The sequence below is a fragment of the Numenius arquata genome, chromosome 4, assembly GCF_964106895.1.
Source record: "Numenius arquata chromosome 4, bNumArq3.hap1.1, whole genome shotgun sequence".
In the NCBI taxonomy this organism is placed as follows: domain Eukaryota; kingdom Metazoa; phylum Chordata; class Aves; order Charadriiformes; family Scolopacidae; genus Numenius; species Numenius arquata.
Genome location: NC_133579.1, coordinates 8,399,315 through 8,413,860, shown reverse-complemented (window position 1 = coordinate 8,413,860; position 14,546 = coordinate 8,399,315). Strand labels below are relative to the sequence as shown.

General features: G+C 39.7%; 1 protein-coding gene across 2 annotated transcripts in view; it reads left to right on the top strand.

Moving 5' to 3' along the window:
- The window catches only part of CHD7 (chromodomain helicase DNA binding protein 7), a 137,199-nt gene extending 124,751 nt beyond the window's left edge, over positions 1–12,448 (top strand). Inside the window, exons 25-38 of one of the 2 annotated variants that reach the window (XM_074146348.1) lie at positions 383–486; positions 1,858–1,987; positions 2,268–2,340; positions 2,558–2,612; positions 3,338–3,566; positions 3,735–3,943; positions 4,084–4,761; positions 5,177–5,337; positions 7,001–7,228; positions 7,440–7,883; positions 8,466–8,687; positions 9,101–9,241; positions 9,702–9,806; positions 10,558–12,448. In XM_074146348.1, coding sequence (XP_074002449.1) covers positions 383–486; positions 1,858–1,987; positions 2,268–2,340; positions 2,558–2,612; positions 3,338–3,566; positions 3,735–3,943; positions 4,084–4,761; positions 5,177–5,337; positions 7,001–7,228; positions 7,440–7,883; positions 8,466–8,687; positions 9,101–9,241; positions 9,702–9,806; positions 10,558–11,511 — 3,733 coding nt within the window. In that variant the 3' untranslated portion in view covers positions 11,512–12,448. The remainder of the gene's footprint in view (positions 1–382; positions 487–1,857; positions 1,988–2,267; positions 2,341–2,557; positions 2,613–3,337; positions 3,567–3,734; positions 3,944–4,083; positions 4,762–5,176; positions 5,338–7,000; positions 7,229–7,439; positions 7,884–8,465; positions 8,688–9,100; positions 9,242–9,701; positions 9,807–10,557) is intronic. The other variant, XM_074146349.1, reaches the window with a different exon arrangement.
- The last annotated feature ends 2,098 nt before the right edge of the window (positions 12,449–14,546 follow it).

Here is a 14,546-nt window from a genome sequence, read left to right as displayed (position 1 = left end):
GAAACGATGTGGGAAATGACAGAGGCGGATTTTCAGTTCTGCTAGTAATGGAGGACTATTCTATCTCAATTTAAAAAAAGAAAAAAAATATACTAAGACCTTAAATGAATCTTATTTGGATAACCATTGGCATTCCACTCCCAAAATAGCGTAATGATTTTTTGTTTGTTTGTTTGGTGGTTGGTTTTTTTTTTTTACCATCCTATTTGTTTTTCAAGGTATTTCAATTTCTGTGTTGGGTTTTGGGTCCTTTTTTTGCCCCCTCAAAATTCATATTTAGAGAACAGCATGAACCGTGTTTGGGTGTTTTTGGTTTTTTTGGTGGTGGTTTTTTTTTTTGCCCACTAATACCTTTGAGAATGTATATAACACTTCTTCACAGTGAAGTAGATGTATGGATACCTGAGCCATTCCATGCCGAAGTTCCTGCAGACTGGTGGGATAAGGAGGCGGATAAATCCCTTTTAATTGGAGTATTCAAACACGGTAAGTGATGTCTCACTCTGAACAAAACTCAGTTGTAAAGCTTTCTGTGTGTAGGACTGTTCAGTCATAATATTAACAAGTATTGTTCCAAAGAACTGTTGGCTTGTATCTCCCTTTTTTTTTTTTCTTGCCTGCATTAAAAACCTAATATGAGCTGTAAATATCAGATGCTGTTTTTAAATGTTTGCAGAACATTTGAGAAGAAAACATTACTTTCTTGGCTGTAAATAAAACAAAACCATATTTGTTTAAATAATAGCCAAATAGTAAGATAGATCTCCATAAACTTTGCTTCCAGCGCTGCTTCACTTGCTAACTCTGCCAACCAGTGTCAAAGTGGACGGTGGGCTTAACCTCTGCTATTAATCTGTACAAGTGCCTCCTGGGCTTTGTTCCAAGCAATATTTCACAAATGTCAGTGTTGAGAACTCCCGGCTCCCTTGAGTGGGATGCAGCCTTGTTAACTTTGAAAGGCTGGGGATGCAGAGCTGGCATGATATATACAGTGAGCGATTCCTGATTATAATCCCAATTCTCTGGAGGTCGCAGAGGTATTCTCAGCAGCCCAGCCTGACTAAAGGGGAGAATGATGGCTTATAAAACCTTTCATGATTACAGTTTGGCTTGAGGCTCTACAGCAGTTAGGAGCAGTGTGTTGTAGTACAAATCCTAATTGAATTGTGCTGTTCTGCCTATGTACAGCAGCTCTGTTTTGTGGGCTCAGCTGAGGCAAGTCTAGTCTAAAAATCATTTTCCTGCAGTGCACTGTTGGGATCTGCCATTTTCCATCTAGTCAACTTGGGCAGTAAAAAAGCAAACAGCAGTTTGAAAACCATAGAGGGAACAGTGTCATCTTACTGACATGCATCATCCTAAACCTAATAAGACAGGTTCGTTGGCCTTACGTATAACCCATGTATACAGCATTTTTGCAGCCTACATTGAGGGTTCCAGCAGGGCTGGAGCCATAGAAAATGCATGTGTGTGTGTTTCCATTCGCGTCTGCATGTTTCCGGTAGGAAGTATTGAATGTGGAGAACTACTGCCAAAGTCATATAGGAAACTTAAAGTAAGTTTTTCACTTGTGAAAGGTTTTTACTTTACCTTATAAAGACATTAAATTGAATGTTTTCTTCAGTATCTACTATTCGTTAATGTTATTGATGTGAAGATGTTTTTGTGCTGATGGAATTTACCAGTATGAAAAATGAATGAAATGGTTTTTTCCAGCACGGTGACAGCTCCTTTGTTTTATTTAAAAGTAAATAAATTAATTTGGAAAATTGTACTTTTACTGCCTAAACCTGTTGTATTCACAGTTGGTCATAGCTTTAAAAAAAAAATAATATTTGTCTCCTGCTCTGCATGCAGGTTATGAGAAGTACAATTCTATGAGAGCTGATCCAGCACTGTGCTTTCTGGAACGGGTTGGCATGCCTGATGCGAAGGCCATAGCTGCTGAACAGAGAGGGACAGACATGTTAGCAGATGGCGGTGATGGGTAAGGAGGACATGAAAAAATTAATAAACTTTATCAGCATTGTATATGTTGGCGTGAGTTCATATGTCATATTTTGCTTACATCTCGCCTGAGGATCTGAAGTGGTCATATAATGTAAAAAGTACATAGAACTGTTTACACAGTTGAGCATGAAATATAAATGTGTAACTCAGTACACTGTACTGATGGCTTTTGTAGCTTTTTTGCTTTTGTCCAGAAAATCAGCCCCCTCTCAGAAACAATACATTTCTTGAAAATATTTCTTTTAAATATTTTATAGCGGTGAATTTGACAGAGAGGATGAAGATCCAGAATATAAGCCAACCAGAACTCCTTTCAAGGATGAAATTGATGTAAGAACTTCAACTTTCTGTAATTACAAATATATATAATTATAACTGATTCTCTGCGTTTATCTAAATGTGCACTTCTTAAGTTTGAGAGCTACCAGATAAACACACCTTACAAAGATTGTTTGCTGCTGTGTTTGAGAGATGACATATTTTTCTCCTGAAAGGATAACATATGGTCAAAACTGAAAACTAAAATAACTTCTGTCTTCTCCCCAAGGAATTTGCAAACTCACCTCCAGAAGACAAAGAGGAGTCCATAGAAATACACCCAAGTAAGACTATAGCAAATAAATTAAAAAGCAAATATGGACCATTCAGTAAAAGATGGACTGTTTTTTTACCACATGAGGGAATAAGTTTTGTGTTTTGGGGAAACATCACAGTAAACTTTCTACTGCCAATTCTCCTCATGCTTCACGTCTTTCAAAACAATTATTTACTGTCTTTGAATAATCCACATTATGGCTTTCTGGGTTTCTAATTACATAGTAGAAATTGTGATGATGAAGACCGGATGTTTCATAATGCACCCGTTGATGTTTTTGCTGAGATAATCTTGGAAGTTACATATATGTTGTTTCCTCAGTGTGGAGGAAAATTGCCAAGCTTAAGTGAGAATAATAAAGTGGGAATTCATAAGCATAGGTGTTTCCTCAGAGGCAGAACGATCTTCTTAGTAATAAATTTAAAGATGCATTGCATTAATTTAAATACTTACAGTATTCATAATATGTTTGTATTCATAACATTGAATAATAATGCTTGATGCTTATCTCTAAATGCTTCACAAGCATTTCTGACTTCTTAGAGTTGGATGGTGTGATTCTATTTTTTTTATTTCCTACCAATGTAGTTATCCTGTTTCTAATTTGTTATGCACCAACATTAATGAGGCATATGTTCTTATCAGATAAAACAGGAATCCAGTTCTAGCCGTAGAAACTTTGAAATGTTTAGTGGTGGTTTTGCAGTGCACAAATACTTCTCTATTCTCTAGACAAGCAGAGTGAAAGCAACGCTGAGTTAGGCCAACTCTACTGGCCCAACACTTCAACCCTGACTACCCGTCTGCGTCGCCTCATTACTGCCTATCAGCGCAGCTATAAAAGGCAACAAATGAGGCAAGAGGCACTAATGAAGACTGACCGCAGGAGACGTCGGCCTCGGGAAGAAGTGAGGGCACTAGAAGCAGAAAGGGAAGCTATAATAACGGAAAAACGACAAAAGTGAGTTTCTCAGTGATATCTTTCTTTAAATCTCGTTTGAGCTTGTGTGTCACTGGTACTGCCCTTCTGTTTTGAAAGAATAAACTAAGGGGGCTTGGGGGCGTCCAAACTATGTTTGGACTCTGGTTTATTCAGTGGCCTCACTTCTCTTGCTTCTTCCTTGACTAGATGGACAAGAAGAGAAGAAGCTGATTTTTATCGTGTGGTGTCTACTTTTGGAATTATTTTCGATCCTGTAAAACACCAATTTGACTGGAATCAATTCAGAGCATTTGCCAGGCTTGATAAAAAGTCCGACGAAAGCTTGGAAAAGTATTTTAATGGCTTTGTGAATATGTGTAGACGAGTGTGCCGAATGCCGGTCAAACCGGATGATGGTAAGTTTTAACTGACTGTAGGAATCAACATGACTGTTATGAGACAGGGGGACTGTTGAAACCTCATGTCCAGGTGTCCTGATTTCAAAAAAGGTGTACATTCAATCGATGTTAAACAATACAAATCGTTGCCGTTACAGAACCGCCTGATCTTTCCACCATGATTGAGCCAATCACAGAAGAGCGTGCTTCTAGAACTTTATATCGTATAGAACTGTTGCGGAAAATCCGTGAACAGGTTCTCCATCACCCACAGTTGGGGGAGAGGCTAAAACTTTGCCAACCGAGCTTGGACCTGCCAGAGTGGTGGGAGTGTGGTAAACATGACAAAGACTTACTGATTGGTGCTGCTAAACATGGAGTCAGTAGGACAGATTATCACATTCTGAATGATCCTGAACTCTCTTTTCTTGAGGCTCACAAAAACTTTGCTCAAAACAGAGGGACGGGTAATGTAAATACTGTCTCTTCTGTAAACCCTCTGGGTGCTGGCTGCAGTCAAACACCACCTATTGTCCCATCCACACCAGTACAAGAAGAAAAGACTACAGAACAAACAGAGTCTAAAGTTGAAGGGTCTGAAAATCCAGCAGCCAAAGAAAAGCCTGATATCAAAGAGGAGACAGATACCGCAGATAAAGACACTAAACCAGACTGTGATGCTGAGGCTGAGCCTGGCTCTGTTAAATGTGAATTGAAAGACATAGAAATGAGTACAGACGTAGACCCAAAATCTATTTCTGAGAAAGGTTCGGAAGAAGACGAAGAGGAGAAACTGGATGATGATGATAAATCGGAAGAATCCTCCCAACCTGAAGGTAACGCTTTGGTCAGATCAATTCTGTGTGCTTAGCATGAGCCCCACAGCTGTTGCAGCTTGTGCCAGCTGGTAAGTGGCACGCGTGGAGCCATTACGGAGCCCAGGATGGGCTACATGTAGCGGTTCCTCTGCCCTTCCATGTATCAGGTGGCTAGATAAGCTTTCAGAAAAACCATCCAGCATCAGCGGGGTATTCCCCCACAAGGCATGGTTTCCAAGAGAGCGTTCTGAGCCAATAAGCACGGTCTCTGTGCCAAAGGCAGAAGACTAAGCCCATGTTGTAGTAATCACTGAACAAAAACCTGAGTTAGAAATGTTGCGTCAAGCCTGGTTGTCTTAACGTTATCTAGTTGGGTTGACACTGGGTGGTTGGGAACTTCTGTAGTTTATGTCTGGCTGTGGTTGTTATTCAGCAGGAACAGTTTCTCAGGGTAAGAATTTTGATGAAGAAAGCAACGCCTCTATGAGTACCGCAAGGGACGAAACACGCGATGGATTCTACATGGAAGATGGGGATCCTTCTGTGGTTCAGCTGCTTCATGAGAGAACGTTTGCCTTCTCTTTCTGGCCTAAGGTTGGTTAGGGGTAGAATGGCATGTGTCTTTCTCAGTACAGATAAAATATGGGAAATGTGTTTGCAAAATAACAGTGAGCTTTGTACGATCCTGCACTTCTAGTGAGCAAGGGTCTTTTTTCTATGAATGATTTGTGGAGTAGCATTTTATTCTTCCATTTTATTCAAATTAGCAGAGGAAATGAAAGGAATTGCTTTACTGTAAATAGTGTCATTTAGTAAAGCAACAAACTACTGACAGACATGAGTTGTTACAGACTCCATAACTGTATGTCAGCAGAATCACACCTCTCACACTTCCATTGATGGAAGAAAACTTATGATTTTGAATTACGGATTTCGTCTGCAGATCAACCTACAGTGTTAAGAGCAGAGGTTTTGTAAGATCACCTTTTTATTTGGGGTGAGGAGATTGTAGAGAAGAGTATTGGTGACCTAGATGATCTAAGCCATTATGTAATGTTGACAGATGTAATTGTATTAAGGTATCCTGCAAACATAAGCAGCAGTTTTAGATAGGATAAAGCTATATCTTATTTTAGTAACCAGGCAGAAAATTATCTAATATAAAATGTTTTTAAAAATATGAAACCGTAACCTCGTAATAAATCCATACATAATTTAGTACTCTCCTTTGCAGTGAGGGGAGAGAGAGAGAGAGAAATAAAGTAGTAATAGTCTTAAGCTTACTAATCACCATAACAGGGCCATCTGGTTTGGGATGGGGGGGGGCAGGGTGGTGGGACCTTGCTCTTAATAGGCTTATTCCTGGGGAAAGCAAGCAGTCGGTTGCAGCTGCTGAGATTTGCTAGTGGCTTTCGCGCTGTTTTGCTGTTCAGGAAGCTAACTGATGCTCGTATTCCCTAACCAGCAGTATTTCTCATCATTCTGAAGTTTCTGCTACTTCAGGCAGGCTAGAACAGAATGCGCTTGAATGCTGCAATGGAAGAAATCAAATGATAACTCATCTTCTTTGCTTTCAGCGTGGATTTTGGAAACATGGACTAAAATCTTATTCTGGTCGTAGTGTAAAAGTAAAACAAAAAATCCTTCAACTGTATAGGTTCAGCATAAGTAGACTAATAAACATAATTAGAGATTTTTAGTGTACACGCTTCAGTGAAATTTGAAGTGATAATGGGCGTGGAATGAAAATTGACATTCATTAGATGTCCCTAGGTTGGTGCCCGTTTCATAATGTTGAACTTTATTAATAGTGACGCTAATGAGGATCCACTTCCTAGGACAGAATTGCAGATCCAGCCTCTTGGTTCTTGAGAACTGCAGCTTTAAGATGCTGATTGCAAATATTTTGGTTTTCCTTTCCTAACTGTTGATTTTGCTAACTACTGAAGTTTTGCAGTGTAAAACAATAGTAACTTTCTGTTAAATGAGTCAGTACATTGTCGTACAGAAAACTTGGTCTGTCTTCCTCTTTCCCCCCAGTATAAATGCAGCTTTTAAATTCTAGTCATGTTTTATTCTTCAAAATTATCTGTGTATTAGCTTCTCGTAGGGCGATCAGTTTATCCTGACCTGCAAGAATAGTTGTTTTTGAATGTATTTCTTAAGCTTTGGTAGCTGGACTGTGTCATTATACTCATTTGAGTTTAAAAGGCGACCTTCACACTGAAGGTTCATTACGTACTTTTCCTTTATGCAGGACCGAGTAATGATCAACCGATTAGACAACATCTGTGAAGCGGTGCTGAAAGGGAAGTGGCCGGTAAATAGGCGCCAGATGTTTGATTTCCAGGGGCTCATACCTGGGTATACTCCAACAGCTGTGGACAGCCCTCTCCAAAAAAGGAGCTTTGCAGAGCTCTCCATGGTTGGTCAAGCCAGCGTCAGTGGCAGCGAAGATATCACTGCTTCTCCTCAGTTATCAAAGGCAAGGCTGCGTTTTTCTTACATAAAACATTGTGTCCTGCGTAATAGAAAAAATCAAAAATATCACATCTTTAAATAAAATAGGAAAAAAAAGTGTTTCTTTGAATAAAGTGAAGGCTTTGTTTTCAGAGTTATATGTTTGGGTTTTTGTTTTAAATTCAGAATAGCAAATAGAGGTTTGCTAATGTTTGGAAATGCTCCTTTTTCATTAGGAAGATGCACTCAATTTATCGGTTCCACGTCAGAGGAGGAGGAGACGAAGAAAGATTGAAATTGAGGCTGAGAGAGCTGCCAAGAGGAGAAATCTTATGGAAATGGTTGCCCAGTTACGTGAGTCTCAGGTGGTCTCAGAAAATGGACAAGAAAAGGTTGTAGATTTATCAAAGGCCTCACGAGAGGCAACAAGTTCTACCTCAAATTTTTCATCTGTTACTTCAAAGTTTATCTTGCCTAATGTCTCCACACCCGTGTCTGATGCCTTTAAAACTCAAATGGAGCTGCTGCAAGCAGGTCTTTCACGCACACCCACAAGGCATCTACTAAATGGCTCTTTAATAGATGGAGAACCGCCCATGAAGAGGAGGAGAGGAAGGAGGAAAAATGTAGAAGGGCTTGATCTGTTATTTATGAGCAACAAACGGACATCATTGACTGTAGTAAGAGAGCAACCTTTTTGTTTCATATCTGTTCTTCTGTGTTTAGTACTTTCTGAATGTGAGTTTAAAGCGTTGTTATACTCTCTCTGATAGTAATGTACAGTTTTTACCCAATCAGCTTTTTCTGTGTTCAGAGCTGCTGTTTCTTTTTGAACCAAACAAAATGTTGTTCGCATCAAGTTTTAACTATACCAAATTGTAGCTCTTTTAAGTGTCTTGTACTTTCAAAAATACCTTCTTTTTTTTTTTTTTTTAATCAAAACATATTTATAACAATGTATGTTTTGAGGCTTAAGTACGTCTTTCTTACTGTGTAGAAAAAGGAAGGTCTTGGGGGCCATTAACTGTAAATGCACAAAAACTGCTCTGTCTTTAGCTGTGTGTTCTTTAATGTTCAAGGATGCTAAATTTACAAAATTCCCTCATGTAATGGTATTGCTTTACGTAGTATGAATATTTAAACCCCATTAACTCTTGCATATGCAAAATCTCCTTGAATATTTAGCTTCAGTCCCTGAAATTGTTTCTCCCAGGTAACTGTTCTCTTGAAGTGAGAATTAATACAGATGTTAATGTTTTCAGGAGGATGCAGAAGTGACCAAAGCTTTTGAAGAAGATATGGAAGCCCTACCAGCAAGGAACATTCCATCTCCTGGTCAACTGGACCCAGACACTCGCATCCCTGTAATCAATCTAGAGGATGGGACCAGGCTGGTGGGAGAGGATGCTCCTAAAAACAAGGATTTAGTGGAATGGCTTAAATTGCATCCTACTTACACTGTAGATATGCCAAGTTATGTACCAGTAAGTATGTGATTCTAAGAGCATTGTATTATATTAATACAAAATTTAATTTTACAGATGTTAAAATGAATTTCCTCACGTTGGGCATAGTCATTGGATTTTGTAACTTTGGGTTTCAGTAGAGGTTTTCTCTTCAGCCACACTTACTATAGTATAGCCACCCAAGTGGCACCAGGGTGTATGGGTTGCTTTTCCTTTCTTAATATTTGTGTATAACAATGTGTTAAAGCAGTGTTTGTGTCAAGTTCTGTAGAATTTCTTCATCTAATAAGAAAAACGATTTTTTCTGAGATAATCTGAGGCTAAAGTAATTGGCTCCTTGTTAAAACCATTGTGGGAAGGGGTTCCATGATTGGTGATTTTTGTCAAGAAAATGGAAAATCTAAAAAGCAATACATTTCTCTTCTTTCCAGAAGAGTGCAGATGTGCTGTTTTCCCCATTTCAGAAGCCGAAACAAAAACGACATAGATGTCGAAACCCTAATAAACTGGATATAAACACCTTGACAGGAGAAGAAAGGGTACCTGTTGTAAATAAGCGAAATGGAAAGAAGGTAAAAATGCAGTTGGTTCAGTGGCAGCCTTTAACAGTGTCTTTGCATGCGGAAAGCCAGTTTTCTACTCCAAGCTTTCTTTTAAAAAGTTTAATAATTCGGCACCAGCAGTTATTCTTACTAGAATGTACCACCTAGTTCCTTTAATTCCATAATTAATATGTTCATATTAATCACTTGAGTAAATAACTCTTACTTTTTGAAACTATATAGCACGGTTTTTCAGATACGAATTTCGTTACTAGTCCTGCCTAAGCTGCAGCATTTTACTGTATTTTTTTCAAAACATCATCTTCTCAATTCTGGTATCGTTGGCTGGTTTCCTTGTGGTTTTCCACAGTCTGAACTGAAAGTCTTTACTACCGTCCTTCGGGGATGAAAGAGCACAGATAGAAAATATCCACATAAATAGTTGGTTTGGTTTGCTTTTTTTAAGTATTAACCTTGTCCTTTGCATTAGATGGGTGGAGCTATGGCCCCTCCAATGAAGGACTTGCCAAGATGGCTGGAAGAAAATCCTGAATTTGCTGTTGCTCCAGATTGGACTGACATTGTTAAACAGTCTGTAAGTGAAACTCTTGTTCCACGCTTCACTGTAGATTACAGCACGGAAAAGTTGAAGGCTGTGTAAATTGATTATTAAGTCTTTATCTCATAGCTAGTTTTGAGCTGAGGAAATTGTAGTCTCAGGGTGGGAGTTGCCCAGCTCTGGGGGGGTGGTGATAGGAAGCTGCTGCAGAACGGGATTGAAGCACACTCGAAAAATCAGCTGCATTAAGGCAGCCTTCAGCATTTGTTTAGCATTATTTTTTTTTCTTATAAGCAACAATCCTTAATAAACACAGGTATTCATACGTTAGGAACTATTAAGAAAATATTTGTCATATCCATAACAGAAATAGGATTCATCATCTGGGCAACAGGCAGCATCAAAAGATGAGATTTTCTGCCTTTTATTTTATAACAGTTGTTTGAAAATAAAGGGTACAATTCTGCAAATACTCATTTTAATAAAATATTGCTATACTGAAGTTCAGTATGAAGTAGGTTTGGAATTTTTTAATGAAGCTACAGAGTTTCAGCATGTTTTGTTTCACTGCTGTGTTCAAATGTACAAAATGTGTGACTTTTGCTTTCTTTAGTTTTTCTTACGTGTTCTACTGCGATTGAGTTTAGTAGCTGCCTAGTCACGATTTGAAAAACCACTTCTGGAGTATGTTGAAATCCCTTCTGTTTCTTCTATCGCCATCAGTTAGCTTTTACAGCTTTCAGCAGTTAACGGAGAATAAAGCTTGTTTTTCGCATCCCCTTTTCAGGGTTTTGTTCCAGAGTCCATGTTTGACCGTCTTCTCACTGGACCTGTCGTGAGGGAGGAAGGAGCGAGCAGAAGAGGAAGAAGGCCAAAAAGTGAAATTGCCAAAGCAGCTGCAGCAGCTGCTGCTGTAGCATCAACTTCGGGAATCAACCCACTACTAATGAACAGTCTGTTTGCTGGAATGGACCTCACAAGCCTCCAGAACCTACAGAACCTGCAGTCTCTCCAGCTCGCAGGCCTCATGGGCTTCCCGCCAGGGCTAGCAACAGCTGCTGCCGCTGGGGGGGACGCTAAAAATCCGGCTGCCATGTTGCCTCTGATGTTGCCAGGGATGGCAGGATTGCCCAATATGTTTGGACTAAGCGGATTGTTGAATAACCCGATAACGGCTACTACTGGAAATGCCACTACTGCTTCTGGTCAAGGAGAGACTGAGGATGGCGCTTCAAAAGCTGAAGAGAAGAAAAATGAGAACGAAGAGGAGAACAAAGACTCTGAGAAAAGCACAGACACTGTTTCTGCTACTGACTCTGCAAATGGATCTGTCAGTGCTGCTACTGCGGCGACTACCGCCACTGCCACCACTACCACCACCACCAACACTGGATTGCCCACAAACCCTCTGGCCTTCAATCCTTTCCTGCTGTCTACCATGGCTCCTGGCCTCTTCTATCCATCTATGTTTCTACCTCCAGGACTGGGAGGATTGACTCTGCCCGGTTTCCCAGCACTAGCAGGACTTCAGAACGCAGTGGGCTCCAACGAAGAGAAGGCTGCTGACAAAACTGAAGGAACTGCCTTTAAAGATGAAGAAAATCTCGAAGGCAGTGATGCAGAGGAGAGCCTTGATAAAACTGCAGATTCCTCCGTTTTAGAAGATGAAATAGCACAGGGTGAAGAATTAGACTCACTTGATGGGGGGGAAGAAATAGAAAACAATGAAAATGATGAATAACCAGTACCAGTTACAGTTAAAGTGTTTTAAACTTTTGACAAGTGGTAGTCCTACTGTTTACACTCACAGTTAATGTCCATACTTAGTTTTTATAAGCTGTTCTGTAACATAGTGTAGCAAAAAAAAGAAAAAGTTCAAGTCATGTTATACAGATGTGTCAAAAGGTATCTTGGTCATTAAGTATTGTGCAGTGCATTATTTATTATCCCTAGGAGAGATGAAATTTGAGAGGTGATCATGTCTTTTTAAGGAAATTGACATAATGCTCTGCTTCTTTTTTTTCTTTTGGTACCATTGGTATTATGAATTAAGCAGCAATTTGTAATCAAGTGGCACTAATAGAAGGAAGTGCTGCTTAAAGGAAGGATGAAGTTATATATTTAATTTTTTTTTTTTTTTTTTTTGCTGTGAAGGTCAAGATGAAATTTACCATACATATCGTACTCGTGCTTCATTTTGACTGTATGGGAGTTCACCCGCTCACGTGCGCGCGCACACCCCCACACACACACTCTCTCTCTGACAATCTTCATGATAGTGTGAATGTCTCTGTCTTGAGACGCAGCAATAATAAGGCAGCTGTTGAATGTGAAGAGTACCTTTTGGAAATTAACCCACGGAGAAGGTTCTTACAGGATAAAGCTACAGTTTAATCGTCTCGTGATCTTGTAATGCACTGGTATAAACAAAAAAAAAAAAAAAATCAGGTACCTTTTTTAAATTAAAGGACTTTGTTACTTTAGCCACAAAGCTAAACAGCATTACCTCAACTCTAAACTAGCCTTGAAGTTTACAGACATGACTTTGTAAATGTATTGTTTTTCTTTGTTGTGATGTCTTTTTATTTTTTTTTTTCTTTGGAAACTGCTATCATGTAAGATAAGATGTAAATTGCTGCCAACTGTAGTAATGATGCTTTTAATAAAAGTGACCCATGATATGCAGAGATGTAATTATAGAATGTAGTGTTTAGGGACATCACAACTGGTGTTCGCTTTCTGTATTTGCATTGTGGCTTTTTTATAGCATTTTTCTGCTATATTCTTTATAGATTAGTGGCTGTAAATGCTGAACTGATTGTCTTCGAGGGACTAGGCAGGAAGAGAAACCTTGAATTACCTTCATATTTTCCACTCTAAGTAACTCCACAGAAATGCACACTAAAAACCCTACTTTACCCCTTCAAAGGGGCATGAGAGACTGAGAATACTTTAAAATGTGTTCAGCGTGTGATAATGTGGTACACTAAAGAACAAAAGGGCAAAAGAAAAATGAGGCTTTAATAGGCACAATATCTAGGTCATTTATCCTTGGTTAATGGGTAGAAAAACACAATGCTGTAGTGACAGCAAGGGATACAAAGGCTCTGTGGTATCCTGTAGACCAGAGCTTGTGATGCCAGAAACCACTGTGTCAAACAACCTACATGAAACTAAAACTGACCCACTTTTCATAAAAACCAGGGTCTCTTCTGGAGAGCTACCGATTTGTACCCTTTTGTGACCTTTTGATATTGGAGATAATGTACCATTTGAGAACTCCTGTTTTCGCAGTGTTGTCACCTTGACACACGCGTACACAACCCTCTCGAGAGTGAGGATAAAAGCTTAGATTTTCAGTGGAGCACGTGGAAAAATTAGCTATTTGAGTAGCCAGCTGTGGGTGGACCCCAGTCGGAGGACTAGTATTATCCGTTGTTTTTGGAATGCTGGAGAGCTGCAAACCTGGCTCGCCTCTCCACTGGGAATTTGCAGGTCCTGAGGGGGGGGACATGTGGAAAGGGGTGAACTTGGCCTGAAAAGGACGTTTCGTAAATGATGAAAGTAGAGAAATTGAAGGCTTAGGGAAGTGAATTTTGTGTGAATGAATCACAGGCAGGCACTGCTGAAATGAAAGAGGTGTCGGGGTGTCTTGTAGCGCCGCTTAAATAGATCGTACGGAGTTAATGAAGGTCAGGAAGGATTCCCCCCACCATGTACATCACTGAGCGGCTGACGAGGTGTGTTACTCCTGCCACTTTCTGAAACATCACATTTAGATCAGGACAAAAAGAGGCGGAAAGCCAAGGTACATTAGCTTGATCAGGTGTGTTACATACTCTGCTTTACTCGTTTGAGCTGTTTCAGTTGTTTAAATGCCCCGTGTCTTATTTTTTTTCTCTTACCTATAGAATGCCCACGGTAAAAGTTGGGAGGTGCTTCCCGTTGGGTGTATTCCACAGACTGGTACCAAATAGCCCCTTTTTTTTTTTTTTTTCACTTTTTTTTTTTTTCCTAATTCAGTTTTATAATTCCCAGCAAAGATTTACACAGACTAATGATATCCCTTGGGAGGGCTCTCTTTAATTGGCAAGACTAGAAATTATATTGTTAAATGCCACACTAACCCTCTTTTCTTCTCCAAACCCTCTTCCTCTGCCGCAATGAGGGGGAAATTCTGGTGACCCCTTATTTCTGCCTATAGGTTTTTGGCACGGAAATGTCCTAGTCGTGGCATAGGGTGTCCAAGGGGACAAATAAGTGACTCTTACCCCTATTGCAAGCGTTCCTTCGTAATTATGTTACTCATCTGCCTTTCCTAATCAAATTAAAACCAAAACTGGAGGATGGTTGGAAAAGAACGACCACCAGGGTAATGGGGGAGCCTCCGTGCTTGGAATGGGTTTTCCACACAGCCTGGGTTCCTACTGGCCAAAGGGAGCGCTCGCCTGTTGGGAAGAAGGTGATACTCGATTTTTGGAAGGGCTATGGGGCCCCTGGTATGAAAAATGAAGTGGGGGGATTGCCATCTAATGTCCAAGAAATGTATTACATGAAAATATGAAGGTTTTTCTTGGATTTGATGCAGAGTTTTGGGTTTTGGGGTGGTGGTGTTTTTTTTTTTTTTACATGTTAATTATTGCAAAGATTCTTAACGGAGTTATAAAGTGTGTCTAAATGAATAAAATCTTACGCGAGTTAAGATGCTTAGATCAGATCCTATTCTCCACTTGATTCACAGCTGGAGCACCCTTTTTGTCGGTCTCAATGAGAAGC